At 33.8% G+C, this 16801-nt stretch overlaps 1 protein-coding gene across 2 annotated transcripts in view; it reads left to right on the top strand.

Annotated features, from left to right (window-relative positions):
• The window catches only part of LOC144851538 (thrombospondin-1-like), a 35541-nt gene extending 18816 nt beyond the window's left edge, over positions 1-16725 (top strand). For both annotated transcript variants that reach the window (XM_078709054.1, XM_078709053.1), the window contains exons 4-25: positions 743-896; positions 1169-1533; positions 1700-1795; positions 2698-2788; positions 3064-3234; positions 3859-4032; positions 4177-4350; positions 4549-4676; positions 5991-6143; positions 6426-6530; positions 6941-7054; positions 7254-7361; positions 7785-7944; positions 8276-8394; positions 8606-8744; positions 9099-9194; positions 10606-10833; positions 11375-11571; positions 12254-12328; positions 12928-13025; positions 14407-14549; positions 15368-16725. In XM_078709054.1, the coding sequence (XP_078565180.1) occupies positions 743-896; positions 1169-1533; positions 1700-1795; positions 2698-2788; positions 3064-3234; positions 3859-4032; positions 4177-4350; positions 4549-4676; positions 5991-6143; positions 6426-6530; positions 6941-7054; positions 7254-7361; positions 7785-7944; positions 8276-8394; positions 8606-8744; positions 9099-9194; positions 10606-10833; positions 11375-11571; positions 12254-12328; positions 12928-13025; positions 14407-14548 (3087 nt within the window). In that variant the 3' untranslated portion in view covers position 14549; positions 15368-16725. The remainder of the gene's footprint in view (positions 1-742; positions 897-1168; positions 1534-1699; positions 1796-2697; positions 2789-3063; positions 3235-3858; positions 4033-4176; positions 4351-4548; positions 4677-5990; positions 6144-6425; positions 6531-6940; positions 7055-7253; positions 7362-7784; positions 7945-8275; positions 8395-8605; positions 8745-9098; positions 9195-10605; positions 10834-11374; positions 11572-12253; positions 12329-12927; positions 13026-14406; positions 14550-15367) is intronic.
• Positions 16726-16801: the final 76 nt, after the last annotated feature.

Below are 16801 nucleotides of genomic sequence, written 5' to 3'. Positions count from 1 at the left end.
TTTTTAAGCAACCAAAATCAAATAATTAATGATCCGTTTTTCTATGTCTCAAATCGCTCTATAAACAAGATACGGAATCTATGCAGGTCCCTTAAATCATTGTACAGTATTTCTAAATTTTCTTTTCACTTTGATGAAAACAATGTTATATTTGATTATTGATTGAACTAGTTACGACATCAATTAAGTATTTAAAATAAGATGGAAGAAAGCTGAAATGTTTTACCATGGACAAATAATTAAGAACTTGCATCGGCGGAAACATCAAAGAAAAATCTAATCTGCTGTCAAACTTGCTCATTGAACACTAAAAATATCAACATCGAAACGTACTCATGTATAAATCATGTGCGCAGTCTGATTGCTCTATTGACATGTATGCGTGAAGGGTTAATTGACAAAAATAATATGTTGCTGAACAATTGTTTTTTATTGCATCGAAATCGGACCATGGAAAGTTTATTTTCTTACGAACGTAGTTTTAAGTGTTTTTAGAAATAATATCATAAATGAATTTACCCAGAGTTTGAGATAATAAAGTTTTATTGAATTTAATTGAAGGCATAATTCTTATACTGTATACATGAATTATATGTTCCGGAAAAACTCCTAAAAGTGACGTTAATATATAAATTATTAGATAATGTTTTTGATCATGCATAAGCTACTTCTATTATTATCGTTTTTTCAGATTGACGAAAAATTTTTCATCAACGATTGATTTTTTGCTTTCTTAAAACAGGGAATGATTTCAGATGCAAAATTCATATTTAACACAAGGTTGTCAAAAGTATTGAGAGACCAGGGATGTTTTACAACCGGCAGTGACTACGAACTGTCGTCATCTTTCTCATCTCTAAGTGAAAGCATTTCAGCAGATAGCCAGGGTCGATCAGGTATGTTTTTTTTATAATGGAAATGTTGTTAGAAGATTTTATATTTAATGATCATAAAAGAAAGTTCGTGATGGTCTGATTTTTTGATTTACAAGTTTGGAAATGCTGAACTTATACTGTATTCCTGTAGTAATACTGTATGGCGACCTTATAAAGTAATTTAGATACAGTGTCGTCGATTAAGTGTTTGGTGTTGCTGCTGGAAACAGCTAAAATAGCATTGTCATTGCCAGAAGGTATGCTAAGTAACAAAGTGTACATTTCTGTTGTAGAAATTTCACCAGTCGACCCAGAGGTTGTAGATTTCCCGGAAATAGACCCAGAATTAACAGAGATCGTGTCTCCAGAACCTACCAGAAAGATCAACCCAGGTCCGACGAGACATCCGATCAACAGTGCACATTCTGCATTCGCGTTAAACCCGACATCAGAAGCAGAACATATTGAAGAACTTGTTAGTAATTATGAGGGCGCTAGAACAACTTGTGGATTCGTTTGCGAGGACTTTTACCGTCTGAACAACAAATTGCGTGAGATTGATACGATAAAGGAGGACTTTATGCAATATAAAGACCAAATGAACGGAGTTTTATCAAATATGGTTGACTTAACAGTAGATGGAGATCAGAACAGACTTGTAAGTAGGGCCTAAACAATGCAGTTGAAATTATAAATAATCTTTCTGTTTTTTTTCAATATGGCTTAAATTGTTCATACGATTGTTTTACTAAAAATAGGGAAAAAAGTGTTGATGATATTGGTCTAAATTTGTAATTTAGTATAATTATTGTTTTAATTTCTAGCTTGCAAAAAATCATGGGAATTGTTGGCATTATGGGTCTGAACACGTGAACATGTCGATGTGGAAGGCAGGCGACTGCACAGAATGCAAATGTAATGTAAGTACTGTAACGAATAGTTGTATTCCTTGTTTGATTAGAGAATTGTAGTTAGGTAAATTCTCACGTCACACCTTATGGATATTACTAATGAATATTCATGTTTATTTTGTGACGTTTAGTGAGGAGTCCCCAACTTATGTACGAGAATAAATATCGCGAGCGTGTACCTAAAAAAATTGTATAAAGATTTTAGATTTATTGATATAACTATTGATAATTGGTTTATTTATAGATAGAAAACTAAGAAATGTTTAAATTTCTGTCCCATACATATGACAAAAAAAACCTACTGATAGCATAGTGAATACAAAATCGTAATACAGTAGTAATCTCAATGTATTGTATTATAACGCGATCGATGAATATCCTGTGTAATTATATAACTTTGCTTCAATTGGCGCCCTGTACATCTTCAGACAATTAATTTGATTCAAGTTGATTTGAAATGATTACATTAAAGCTATACCATATTTGGTATCCCGTTAAGTAAAAGTTCCGGAAACATCTTTCCTATCTAACAATATACAAGTGACAACCTCCAATGAATTAATCACGACAAGCATATAGAAAGTCGCCTAATCTTCTGTCAGTATATTAATCCGAATTACTAGGGGACAGGCGGTGACAATCCCAAGGCACTATTAATTCATTTACATTAGCAGAGGAAGATCAACGTTAATGTGTCCTTGTATTTTTGCATTGTTCTGAGAGAGATGGAAAAAATGTAGGCCTACACATCTATCCACACCCCCTCCTCTCGGAAAAATCTAATTAACATTAATGTATTTTTCGTCTATAGCACGTTTTGAGCGCCAAATGCTTTTTTTTTTAATATCATGTAACACGTGCATGTCCATATGTTACTACAGTACTACGTTTTTTTTAAATTGTTATTTTAGGCGGGAACTATTGAATGTATGACTACTGAATGTCTGCCAACATCATGCACAGACCCAATTCAAATTCAAGGAGAATGTTGTCCCGTTTGCAGTAAGTACTTTTTGAAACTTAATTTCTTGCACACATCATCAAACAGTTTTAGCCTTGTCTACACAAGGAAACTCGACAATGTTTTTTTACAAATTTGCTTGCAAACTGCGATTTTACTCGCAAACTGTTTGCAAGTGTCAATATATTATTACAAGTATTAACATAAAACTGCTGTCTAAACTCGTATTTTCTCTGGTTAGCTTGTGGAATTGTTTAATGAACTGAACTGATTGAACACAGGAAAAACTAATACAATTATATTTAATGTCTCTTAGAAGGGGATAGTAAAGACGACGGATGGAGTGAGTGGTCAGCTTGGACACAGTGCTCAACATCATGTGGACGTGGTCATCAACAACGAGGACGTTCATGTGATGCCAGCATTCACAAGTGCAATGGTAGTGATATACAAACAAGGGTGTGCATTGGGAACCCACCATGCATCAGTGAGTATGAAGGCCCGCTCACACTAGAACAGTTGCGCATGCGTCAACTGAGCATGACGCGCGCGTGTAAATGTGTGAAAACCTCTATTTTTGAGGAGGAGGTGGGAGATGAACGCTTTTTTAGGTAAAACATTGTTACATATAGAAATAGAGTTTTGGTTGTTATTTTTGTCTTTAACTTCGGCGCACACTAGAGCAAACGTGTAAAATTCTAGTGTGCACCGGCCCTCATATTTCACAAACAATATTAAACACTGGTTGTCATACTTGCTATTTTTAAAACTTAGTTCCCACTAAAAACAAAATCTGCCACAACGCAACGTAACTTCGCAACACAACGTAAGAACGTACGAGACGTTGAAACCACTCTGTTGCGACGTATGCAAATCAGAAAACGGTGTTGAATATACGTCTACTGCACTTTGCTTACGTCATTGTCGTCGGTTCTCATTGACGCGCAAGGTTATGTTCTTACGTCGGTATGTTTCGTCTACGTCCTTGCGTTGCATCGTAGTGGTAACCAAGCTTGACATGATCACAACCACGAACAGGTTTGAGACTAAATTTAAATTTTCATACGATTGTTAATAAGTTTCTCATTGGCTTAAAAATATTTTTTTTCAGGTAAAATTGATGGAGGGTGGAGTCCGTGGTCTCCCTGGATCTGTACCGTAACATGTGGTAGCGGAACCGAAACACGTGTTCGTGCTTGCAACGTACCAAAACCACAAAACGGAGGTCTATACTGCCCCGGAGACAAGAGAGAAAATAAAATATGTGTACGAGATCCTTGCCCTGGTAAGCTGCCATACTCGATTTGCTATACTTTATATTCACATGGCATTATCTATATAATCTATCTGTAGTATTCTACCAAGATTGTACTGATTGTTTACCTCAAATTTAGAGGATAAAAATGTCTATATTTTCTTCTTTTCCTAGTCAATGGAGGATGGGGTGAGTGGTCAATTTGGTCGGGATGTACTAAAACATGTGATGGTGGTTGGCAAGAAAGAAAACGGTTCTGTGACGCACCTTTACCGCAACATGGTGGAGATTCGTGTTCAGGACATTTCAACCAGATTCGTCTGTGTAACGTAAATACATGTCCAGTGGGTAAGTAAAATATTGCAAATACTTAAAAGTATAACTAATTATGATTGAGATTGAGTATCAGTATCAGTGGATGAATATATGAAATAGTGGTAATGCCTATTGAGTGCACATTTCTCGTTAAACGTTTTAACACTACGAGGGCAAACTTTGTTGGTCCCCAACTTAAAATTAAAAACATAATTTTGTATTCTTTTAAAGATGCTTGTCTGTCCGGCCCCTGTTTCTACGGTGCAGAATGTATAAGCTACAAGAATGGTACATACGACTGTGGTCCTTGCCCTGTCGGTTATCGTGGAGATGGCCACCACTGTACAGATATCAATGAGGTAGGCATATATCAGATGTTTTACCGTGTTCTGGCTTAATTCCCAGTACATTGCATATCAATCGAAGTTGTGTTGTTTTCTTTATACAACTTAGAGCCTAGTAATTGAAATACGGGTAGTATGGTTTTATGGTTGAGTTAGCTTTATCTTGGCATTGACATTTCCAAGATAGAGTGGGAGGCAACGCGTCATTTGAGGACAAAGGAACCCCAATTACAACCAATTTCCATATTAAAATGTTAGTTTAAGTTTATGACGTTAATAAACCTGAATCATGCTCAACAGCTGGAGCATAGCTCTCAGCTAAGTCTCAGAGAAAAAGTAGAGCTTTTGGCAATATAGTGTTGCAGTCCAAAATGGATAATCTGCATCGGACCGTAGTAAGAAGATAATCAAGAGGTCGAAACAAATTATCCCCTCATTACAACAGATATACAGTTGGCTATAATAAACCGTGACAGGCATAAGTACAGACATAAGGTTCCAAATATGGAATGCCTTTCCTGACAAACTTAAAATTATAAATTATCTAAAAAGTTCAATTTACCTTTTTGTTTCTACAATTAGTGTTTAACTCAAAAGGACTATTGTAAGTTAGGCCTAACTACAATTGTTATTTTATATTTCTAATTCTTTCAATGAATTTGACTTTTTTACTCCTCTTTTCTTGTCTACCTTTTTAAAATATATTATGTTGCTTAGATCCAACAATTTAAGCGTTGTTTACAGTGGAGTACATTCTCAAGATTGAATAAACCTTATTTTTTTCATATTGTACTAACTGTTCAAGTGTTGATGACGGATGTTCTAAAACCCACGCACTACGATAAAATAACGTTAAATAATTGGAAAATCAAACAAATTTAAGTGACAATAATCTATCCCTGCCACAACAAGAGTTGATTAATGTCATATTAATTTGACACATTACTGCCAACCCAATAGATTTGCGAACTTTGATGAGTAAGCTAGTCTTTTCAAAATTGAACCCTTCGAGTTGGGTTCGTTGGCCTTTTCCGATGCGCTCTAAGAAACTAGCAGCTGGACCGCCAAAACCAGTCATTACCAATTCACAATGGGTAATGATGAATAGCCTATATATTTTACCTCTGTTGGTTTTTAGGTCTAAGAGATTCAACTTTTTATTATTATAATAATATAATATAGAGATTATAGAGACTTATGTATAACCATATCATAATTCTTTATTTGATTGCTGCTCTTTTACACCAATCACTCTCTCGCTGTCCCTGATATTGGAGACTTTTTACCGTTTTTGCAAGAAATTTAACATTTTACTGTCTTCTGTTGTAGTGTATCGAAGCCCCAGAGGCCTGTTTCAACTTCATGGGTCAACATATGTGCACCAATACTGTCCCAGGATATTCCTGCAAACAGTGCCCTCTCGGCTTCCGAGGAAACCAACCAAACGGCGTCGGCCTCTACCATGCATACAGACACAAGCAGGTAAACGTTTGTAATTTATGACGCAATACAATTTTGACGTAATATAGTTTGTGACGTCATTTACTAGTGATGTAATCATCACTGTTTTACGTAACTGTGTTTATTTTCCGCGGAAACCAACCAAATGCTGTATAAGCTGCACACAGGCAGAAACATTATAAGTAATTTATGACACACGATTGACGTCATATACAGTAGCTTGTGACGTAAATTATTTGTGATGTAATATTTTACTTTTTGACGTAACGGTTTTTTTTTAAATTTAAAAAATTTCATTTTCAGCAATGTATTCCAATTGACCCTTGTGCAGAAGACTCGCATGATTGCCATACCAACGGGAAGTGCATTTTCTTCGGGCCATACAGTCAGCCCAAATTTGGATGCAAGGTAAAATTAGTAGGCTTAATTATTCTAATTTTCTCATGACATCTCTTGATTAAGAAGGTCAAGTTTAACATGGATACTTCTTCAGTAATTATTCAATTTTAAATGTTGATAATTCAAAGGCCGGTGACTCAAATTTAGATCCGTAGGCTATTATAGGCCTTAATTTTCTGTTCCAATTTGGTTTCAGAAATATTAAATAGAAAAAGTACGTGTGTGTATGATTGATCAAATAACTTGAATGGAATCAGAAATAACTCGCGTTTCTTTTCTATTCTTTTTCACGACTTGAAATCAGGCCTCCATTGTGAACATTGTTTTGACAATTGTAACTCGAACGAAGGAAAGCGTATATCAGAGTACACAATTTATTTAAAAAATAATTTAAAAAATCACGTTTATTGTTCTTTCAGTGTAAAACTGGTTATGCTGGTGATGGCAGGATCTGTGGAAGCGACAGTGATTTGGATGGATGGCCAGATGAGGATCTCAATTGTGAAGATGCATATGGCCGACATTGCACAGCCGTAAGTTTACGCCCAGAAATTTACGGGAAGCAGTTTGGGGCATTTTTATTTATACATGTAAAAATGTAAATCAAACAAAATCATGGCTCGCCTCAAGTTTTTTTCAGATATCTTGATATACTTCAATGAGTAAGTTTACTTCGTTTGGATGTTTATGGTGGAGAAATGATATTGATGAATATAACCTTTTTTTGTTTAGGATAACTGTCCAAGAATTCCTAACAGTGGACAAGAAGATCAGGATAGTGACGGTCAAGGAGATGCTTGCGACACTGATGATGACAATGATGGCAGGCACGATTCATCTGTAAGTTAGTAGTTAGTGTGAACAAACCATTATGTACAGTGCGAACACTGAAGTTCAAATCGGAACCGGATATAGCATGCCCTCTATTGACCAGTATTAAACCAAAATACACCCTCGACAGTAGTATAATCCAAATTCATGACGTGTGCATAGACTCTGCCTATACTGTGGTTCTGTTGTATTGTTCACATCAAATTTAAATATTAACTGAACGGGCGGTGGTTTTAAACAAAAGAATAGCAACGTAAGCCTAATTGTTTTACAAAAAACAATAAAAACAAACGCTATTTTATGTATACTGAAGAGAGAACACAGTAAAAACGAATGGCGTTAGCATTAATCGATTTAGGTTTATGTATTTCCCTTAAAAATGGAAAATGCTACCTTTGTCTGAAATGTCATCTTATTGTATCTTTATAAAAGGATAACTGCCCGCTCATCTCCAACTCGAATCAGAATGATTTTGATGACGATGGCGTCGGTGATGTTTGTGACAACTGTATATATGAATCGAACTTTAGGCAGGAGGATACTGATAAAGACACGGTTGGAGATGTGTGCGATAGTGATATTGATGACGATGGTAAGTGATCTACATCTATCTTATTTGTTTGTGTCAATGATTCTGATATATCGATGACGTTAATTGTTCTGATATACTGATGACGTCAATTATTCTGATATACCGATGACGTCAATTGTTCTGATTTTCCGATGATGTCAATTATTCTGATATACCGATGACGTCAATTGTTCTGATTTTCCGATGATGTCAATTATTCTGATATATACCGATGACGTCAATTGTTCTGATATACCGATGACGTCAATTGTTCTGATATACCGATGACGTCAATTGTTCTGATATACCGATGACGTCAATTGTTCTGATATACCGATTTGTTCTATCACAGGTCTTGAAAACTGGGAAGACAACTGCCCGTACATCGCCAATGCGAACCAGATTGATACCGATGATGATGGGTACGGAGATCTTTGTGACAATTGTCCATTTGATGCCAATCCAGAACAGGTAGGCTAGAAGGAATACAATATCTAAAACGACTCTAAATGCTTTAAATAGTTTAGGCTTTATCTTCGTGTTTCTAAGCGTACGCAGAATAACTTTTTACTAGACTAGTTACGGGGCGCCGTTCGGGCTAATAAATAGTAATTTTGCCTTGTGTGAGTTGGTCTCACTTGTAAAATCTTTCTATAAATAATGTTTTTGTTGTAAATTTCAGACTGATAGTGATGTTGACACCGTTGGTGATCTCTGTGACACGAACATGGATCGTGATGATGATGGCATTCAAGATGATCTCGATAATTGCCCAGACACACCGAATGCAAGTCAGAAAGATCACGACAATGATGGATTCGGTAAGTTATTACGGGGCGCCATTCGGGACACGTTTATTTTATTTAAAGATAGAATACTAATGGGTATGAAAGGCAATCGACGCAGAAGAAAGTAGTTACATTAAAATTAAATCAAATTAATGTACAACGCATGTTTAGAAAGAGTTCAGTGCCACCACCATATATCTGCTGAATTTGTTTTAGAATTCATAAAATAATAAGTTTGGAGTAGAGCATAATCATTTAGCCGATATGTTCACTATAATATGAAGAAAAGACATCGTCAGTACAGAACATAGACCAATATTTCTTAAAAGAAGGTGTTCTAAAAAGTTAGATCAGTAATTGAATATACTATTTTGTATAATATTTTAGGTGATAGTTGTGATGATGACGATGATAATGATGGCCATTATGATATTGTTGACAACTGCCGACTTGTATACAATCCAACACAAAACGATACAAACGGTAAGATAATGTTTGTGCTTATTATTTTATTATCTTTGCTATATAATGATATAATCTTTTTATCGTTTTAGCTCTGTAATATAAATTTTCTCTGTATACATGTTTGTTTTATCTATATTTCAACACAATATCAAAATATTTTATATAATCTTTTAACCTCTGTCTGTGTAATATCACTTAAATATTCATTGATAAATAGATAGATAGACATATATACTGTAACCTTCACCATATTGTTTATCATTGCAATAAAAGTGGGTTGCCCCCACAAAAGAGAAAAAAAATATAATGATATAATTGTTCCTTGATTCGTTCCATCTCATCGCCGTCGCTCCTCTGACAAAATCATTGCTATCCGTTCCCGGTTCCCGGGCTAAGACTTACGGTGGACGCTTGCTTTTTCTTTTGTTACATTCTCTCTTTGGAACGAACTCCCACCTTTTGTCAAACTTTCCACACTTTTGACTCATTTAAGGTTAATTTAAAAACTCATTTTATAGGCCTAAATGTTTTATTGATTGATTGATGAAATGCTTTGAAATTGATATACAGAGGACACATGGTGAAATGAACGATGGATAATCCCTATTCAGAGGACATTCCTAATTATAATAATACATGTTTAAAACTACGTCCAACAACTATTTATAGAAAACCTCTATTGAGGGGACACTTTCCCGTGAAATTCAAAAGAGAAATATATAACACTACTCTTATTAAGAGGACACTCCTATTATCAAATAAGATATTTTGTTGTGTCTCGAAGTTATCCTTTTATAACGTCTAATGTACATGTATATTATTTTCCCTTTTCATTTTGTTGCTCACCATAGTGTTTGTAGATGTTCTCAATACAGAAACCTTCAACCTTTTTATATTAAATAATAATAATTATGTAATCTAAACCGATGTAATCCAAGGAAATACTTATATTAAATCCTAGGTAACTTGTCTCTGCACCCATTCAATCACAACGGGACATTTTAATACTTACTAATATGCGATAAAATAATTCTAAACAATTAAATTTTGCTTTTAGTTTTAGTTTCTATTAACGTATACTGGTAAACTGTCTGTAGTCTGTAGTGAAATTGAACGAAATTGTTAAAAGTGTCTTGCAGACGATCGATTGCTAAACTAATTAGGCATACAAATACAAATTTGTATCTATTAAACTAATAATTTTCTAATACGAACGGAAGAATAACTATCATACACAATACATACTACAGCATATTGTGTAGTATTATGTTCAGGACTGTGTGTAATTTAACTCGACACTATTTTTTTTTTAATATGGTATATGCATCATATGTACTATATTCGTTGATTTATAAAAATGGTAAATAATTATTATTATGATATATTTTATAATTCAACATTTAAAGGTTATTATTGTTTGTGTTTATAGAAAATGGGCGTGGAGATGCCTGCGAGGAAGACTTTGACGGCGACGGCGTGGTAGACCGCCTTGATGCTTGCCCAGAGAACGCTAACATCCAGCGAACAGATCTGTCTGCCTTCGAGATGGTTAGATTGGATCCTTATGGATCAGTACAGAATGATCCATTCTGGATGGTCCGCAATCACGGCAAAGAACTCGTACAGACCATTAACTCTGATCCAGGATTAGCAGTCGGTAGGTTAATATTAGAACTTATTAAGCTGTTGTAATCTGTAGATAACTTGTTGTAATCTACAGATTACCTGATGTAATCTGCAGATAACCTGTTGTAATCTGCAGATAACCTGTTGTAATCTGCAGATAACCTATTGTAATCTGCAGATAACCTGCTGTAATCTGCTGATTACACATTTTATTTATTTTAATTCATTTTAAGTTATTAATTCTTGTATGCCTTGTGTGGTGTATTACACACTACATTTTATTATTATTTACATTTATTTTGATTCATTTTAAGTTATTAATATTATTTGTTTTTGTATACTTTACATGCTGTGTTTTACACACAACATGTTATTTTTGTTTTTATTTGGTTTCATTTTAAAGTTATTATTTGGACGCACATTTATCATCAAAGTGTGCCACTGTTATAAAAGTGAAGATTCCAATAAATTATTATTATTATTATTATTATTATTATTATTACCTGTTGCAATCTACAGAGAGGTTAACCAGTATAAATAAGAAAAATAAATTTATATAAATTCTCTCTCAGGTTACGATTCGTTTGAGGCCGTAAGATTTAGTGGAACATTTTATGTAAACATCCAAAGAGACGATGATTATGCAGGGTTTATTTTCGGTTACCAATCCAGTCATAGATTCTATGTCGTCATGTGGAAACAAGTTAAGCAGTCGTATTGGAAGAACACACCCTTCAAAGCAACAGCAACAACAGGGCTTCAAATTAAGGTACGTAAAATACCGTAAAGCTTACCGAACAATTGAAAAAGGAAGAAACAAAAAACATCAACAAACTAATCGGGGTTGGGATAGCGTCAACGATGACTCGCATTCCAAAAACAATTGATAGAAACTAATGATTGAAATGTTTGAAAAGAACAAAATGATAAAATGTCGATAGGAAAGAGACAGTCACATTATTCGCTATAATTATAGGAAATTAAACAATTATGTTCTGGCAGCTAAGTTATAAAAACAATATTAAGGTTGACTGGTTTATCATGTTCAGCCTAGTTTAGAAATTATCGCCACGGGTTGGATGGCGTTCTCAGTACTATTGGTAGAACATGCAGCAAACTGAACTAATTTGTTTAACATTTTTTTTTATAATGTTGTTTGACCTGCTTAATATGTAGGAGCTGAATTGAAAATAAGTGTCATTTACAATAGTACTTCCAATAGTCAGGCTTCTAGATAAACAATAAATAATTCGTACAGATAATTTTGTTGGTTATGGAAAATTAACTACCCAATAAGATCAAAGTTAAACGACAATATATAGATATTAATTGTATTTTTTCATATCATGGGGGTATTTATTTGATTATAGATGTTACAATATTACACACACAAAAAAAACAAACAAACAATAAATAAAATGCCATGTTTAATAATAATACTTTCATTGCAGTTGGTAAATTCAACAACAGGACCTGGAGAAGCCTTAAGAAATGCTCTATGGCATACTGGCACGACAGAAAACCAGGTAAATTGTCATAGTTGTATGTCAAGCCTATCTCTTAAGCAACATGGACGCCATATTTAGTCCGTCGACATGTCGATCCTTTTATATCGTCGATCGTGCAGCAGGCAATAACCTGCATTTCACACTTGTTTCGTTTCACTTTCACGGAACGAAAAACGTTTTGGAAACAATGGAAGTCATATACAGAATTGAACGGCGCCGTATTTCGTTCCGATACGTTCCGTGAAAAAAACGGACCAAGTGTGAATGTAGTAGCTTAAACCCAATGTAAACATTTTTGGGGTTTTTTTTCCAGCTTAGCTAAAGTTGTTTCGTCAAATATACACAGTAGTAAATAACATACTGTACTCTATCTATACGTGACAGTTTTCCTGAGATTATTTATTTATTTCCATTTTAAAGAGAGCGGGGACCATTTTCCTATTAACTAATGTACACTCAAGCATATCTATCCATAACAGTCGATGTCTCATACAATGACGGTGTCATTTACCTGTAATGAATGACGCTATATAAGCCTTAAGATGCCATGGAATATTTCATAGTTGTTATAATTTAGTTGGATTAATGCCATTCAACGGTTTTCAATCTATTTCTAGGTCAAGCTTATCTGGACTGATCCAAATGAAATTGGTTGGAAGGACTTTACAGCCTACCGATTTAGCATAACGCATAAACCCGTAGATGGATATATAAGGTAAAACATGTACATGTGTGTCTCTATTATTTTTATTATATAAGTTTGTGCCTAACTGTGGAAGTTTGTTCCTAACTGTAGAAGTTTGTTCCTAACTGTAGGTTTCCCTAACTGTATAATTTTCCAAACTAGAAATTTGTCTTTAACTATGGAGGTTTGTTCCTAATTGAAAGAGTTTTTCCTAACAGTAGATTTTCGTATATGTAGATGTTTGTTCCTAATTGAAGTTCGCCCCTTAGCTTTAAAAGTTCGTCCTTTTTTTCCTAACTTTAGAAGTTTTTCCCAAACTTTAGAAGTTTTTCCCTAATGTAGAAATCTTTTCCTAACTGTAGAAGTTTTTTTAACTATAGAAGTATTTTATTAACTTTAGAAGTTTGTTCCTAACTGAAGAGGTTGGCCCCTAACTGTAATAGTTGGTCCGTGATTGTAGAAGTTGGTCCTTAACTGTAGAAGTTGGTCCTTAACTGTAGAATTTTGTCCATAGGGCCTAACAATAATATATGTTTTTCGTCTGCTGTGGAGGTTAAACCTTATCTATGATATAGGCTTTTCTCTTACTGTAAAGGTTCGTCCATAACTGCAGCAGAGGTCCGTCGCTCACTGGGTACATCACAAAATAAATTTCCTCTCTCAAGGTCGCGCATGGGAGGAAATACGCCTGATATATTACGCTAAATAATAATAGTGCAATCTTGTTATTTGGATGTCACAGCTTGTGTAACGGATGATCACCTTCCTAACGACTGCGTGACATCTTCCGGGGCGTGAATAAGATTAATATCTTGGATTAAACTATTTAAATACTCAATTAAGCTAAACTGTTTGCTTCTGTCTGCTTGCAAGTTCTATTTGGCCATTGCACGCAACATTTTATTAAAAGGAAATGGCCGCTTTCTTTTTAAATATACAGTTAAACACCAACTTATATAATGTTCTGTTCTCATATTGTTGCTAGGTGAAATCAATCAGACAACAAGAAAATCAAAATGAACTAATCAATTTATGTACATATGTAAAACTTCGAGTTGAGTTCTCCCAAGTTCGGCACCTCATTCATTCATTTTTAGAGAAACATACTCAAAATATTCCCGTAAATATATATTTACAAGTGAGCCTGGCAGATAATGTTGGGTTCCGGATTATAATTTGGCATTTGAAAATGTTCATTCATTGATTTCAGTTATAGTCAACTATGTTTTATATTAGGGCCAAACTTGTAAAGAATTAGTTATCTCCATATTAAGAAAGATCCGCAAACATCTGTGCAAGATGTTTTGGAGAAATGTAGATACCAAATATTATCTAGAGATTTTAATTGGGTTAAACTTACTTCTTGTAACTGACATTTTAAATAATAAAACCAATATCTTTTATTTTCTAGGGTTAGCATGCATGAAGGTAGCAAACTACTGGCCGATTCAGGCGACCTCTATGACACGACGCTTCGAGGAGGTCGAATTGGTCTTTACTGCTTCTCACAGGCTATGGTCTTCTTCTCCGATCTTGAATACAAATGTGCATAAGGTAAGGAAACTGATCATTATTGTGTTATGTCAGTCAATACTCTCGACAAGTACAAAAACAACGACAATCAGTTAAATTATTTATTCGTACTTTACTAAACAAATCTCTGGCTTGTTGCAATGACATGAAGCATACCGGACTCCTAAACCTATTACTCATAATGAACACTCGCGTAGAAATCCTTATTCCTATGCATGCCGGTTTATGCATTACGTCATTCAAAAAGACTGATCAAGCATAACGGATTGTAAGTAGCGCCATCACAATTATATCATTTGAATTTGTATTTCTTACACTGATTCCGGTAATCTGCGCGCGAAAACGGTTCTTTCTCGGTAAAAGTCATTGCGTACTGTCACAAATCTGTTGTGCAGTCATACTAATCGAACAACAGGTGACAAATAATAGTTTGAAATAAATACATTTTACAAACACAACAACCATAATATTTAGATTCTGTTTATTTGATCGTGTAGAGTGTGATCGTTTGACTTCTCTCAATTAAAACAATTTCGTCTAACACCGATTTTGTCTAAAATTACTACTATTATCTAACTACTGTACTTCTCTTTGCTACTCCGAAATATTAGTTTTCTTGGTTTACGTTTAAAATTGTTCATTATCAATTATCGTCAACTTATTTGATTAAAATCACATAACGGTATTCGTAAAATAACAATAGTACTATATTAGATTTAAAAATAAACATGATGTATTCTATAGAATATGATAATAATTATTAATAATACAATAATATAATATTTTATTCAAAAATAATGATGACATAATATTAGGTAATTCGTTGTTTGTTCTTTCAGTTAACTGACGTGTTATTTCTGTTTACCATATTAAGACATCTGTTGACCATATTTAGACATCTGTTGGAAATCATTGAATTGAACGTGATTGCGTATGCACCAAAATATATGATGTTATTTCTAAAAGAAATCTTTTAGGCCAGTGTGAACTAAAAAAAAAATTGCACCCAGCTAGGTAATATAGATGTTTAATTTACTATGATTTGGTCATTTATCATAAACTAAATTCGCCTAGACGTGACGTGTACACCATTTGACCGATTGTGTCAAAGCCCACAATAGAGCTATTGTATTTATAAAAGTTTATTGTAAAAAAATGTATATTTTTCCTATATTTTACCAAATGCTCGTAACTAAAAAAATTGAAAAGTATAGTGAGCATATTAGATGACGTCATTAACGTGACGTCACTTATACATATTAATGGTCTCCTAAGTTGCGCTTAAAAGATGGCCTAGGTTTATTTCAGATAGTTGAACGTACAATTATTTTTATAATAAATAGCGTTAAGTTTAATAAATGCTAGGCTAGCTATATTGCAATGAGCTTGTAACTTACAGTAGTAAAAAATGTTCTGCTATAAATTGTTAAAACTATTTTAAATAGTGTTGTAATCTAGGCTTATTTAATGAATTATTTCGTTTAGTTTATTTAAAGTATTCATTGTGCATATTATTCTAAGGACTATTATATAAAATCGCAATTTTGTTAATATTTTTAGTTTAATTGTAAAAATATTTTAATACAAATAAAATTCTAATTAAATATTAAATGTAATGCAGAGTTTAGATCGAGGCCTAGTTGTGTTGGTCTTGGCGTTTGTAAGCGAATATCAGCGGTCGTAGAAATTGAATCATGAAGCTAAAACTAGGCCTACAGTAAATCTGGTAAGTTACTGTAAATATAACTTGAATAAGAACTTTACATATTCAGATTTTAATTAATTGACTGAATCGTCCACGATTTTTTGCTTCATTTTATTGATTTTTAAACGTAAATTGTTAACGGATTTTATTTGTATTTATAATTAGGATTGTTTAATTGAAAGGCATTATAAAAACATGATTGGGAATTCCAAGTTTTTTTTCGTTGGCAGCGGGGGTTGAATTTTCGTTTGTACAGACATTATATTCCACTTGGTATAAAGACTTTATATTCTAGTAGTATAAACTTAAAACGAATGCAATTCCAGTCTGTAACATAGATAGTGAGCGTAAGATATTCTGCTGCGCAAGATTGTATTGATCGTGCGCCATTTTGTTATTACGTTATTCCCAAAATCTTGTAAAGTATTATTATTTTGTCACTTGTATGTACGTATTTTGAGGGTTTTATTAAAATATAGAAAATAAGAAAAATTGCGGAAAGTTTATCTATGTAAATGCGATAATTAGAAAGTATCATAGGTAACGTCTAAATACAGTGTCATGTGTG

Source organism: Antedon bifida, chromosome 9 (genome assembly GCF_963402885.1).
Source record: "Antedon bifida chromosome 9, ecAntBifi1.1, whole genome shotgun sequence".
Classification (NCBI taxonomy): domain Eukaryota; kingdom Metazoa; phylum Echinodermata; class Crinoidea; order Comatulida; family Antedonidae; genus Antedon; species Antedon bifida.
Note: the sequence above shows the minus strand (reverse complement) of the source record. Positions and strands in the feature narration are given on the sequence as shown.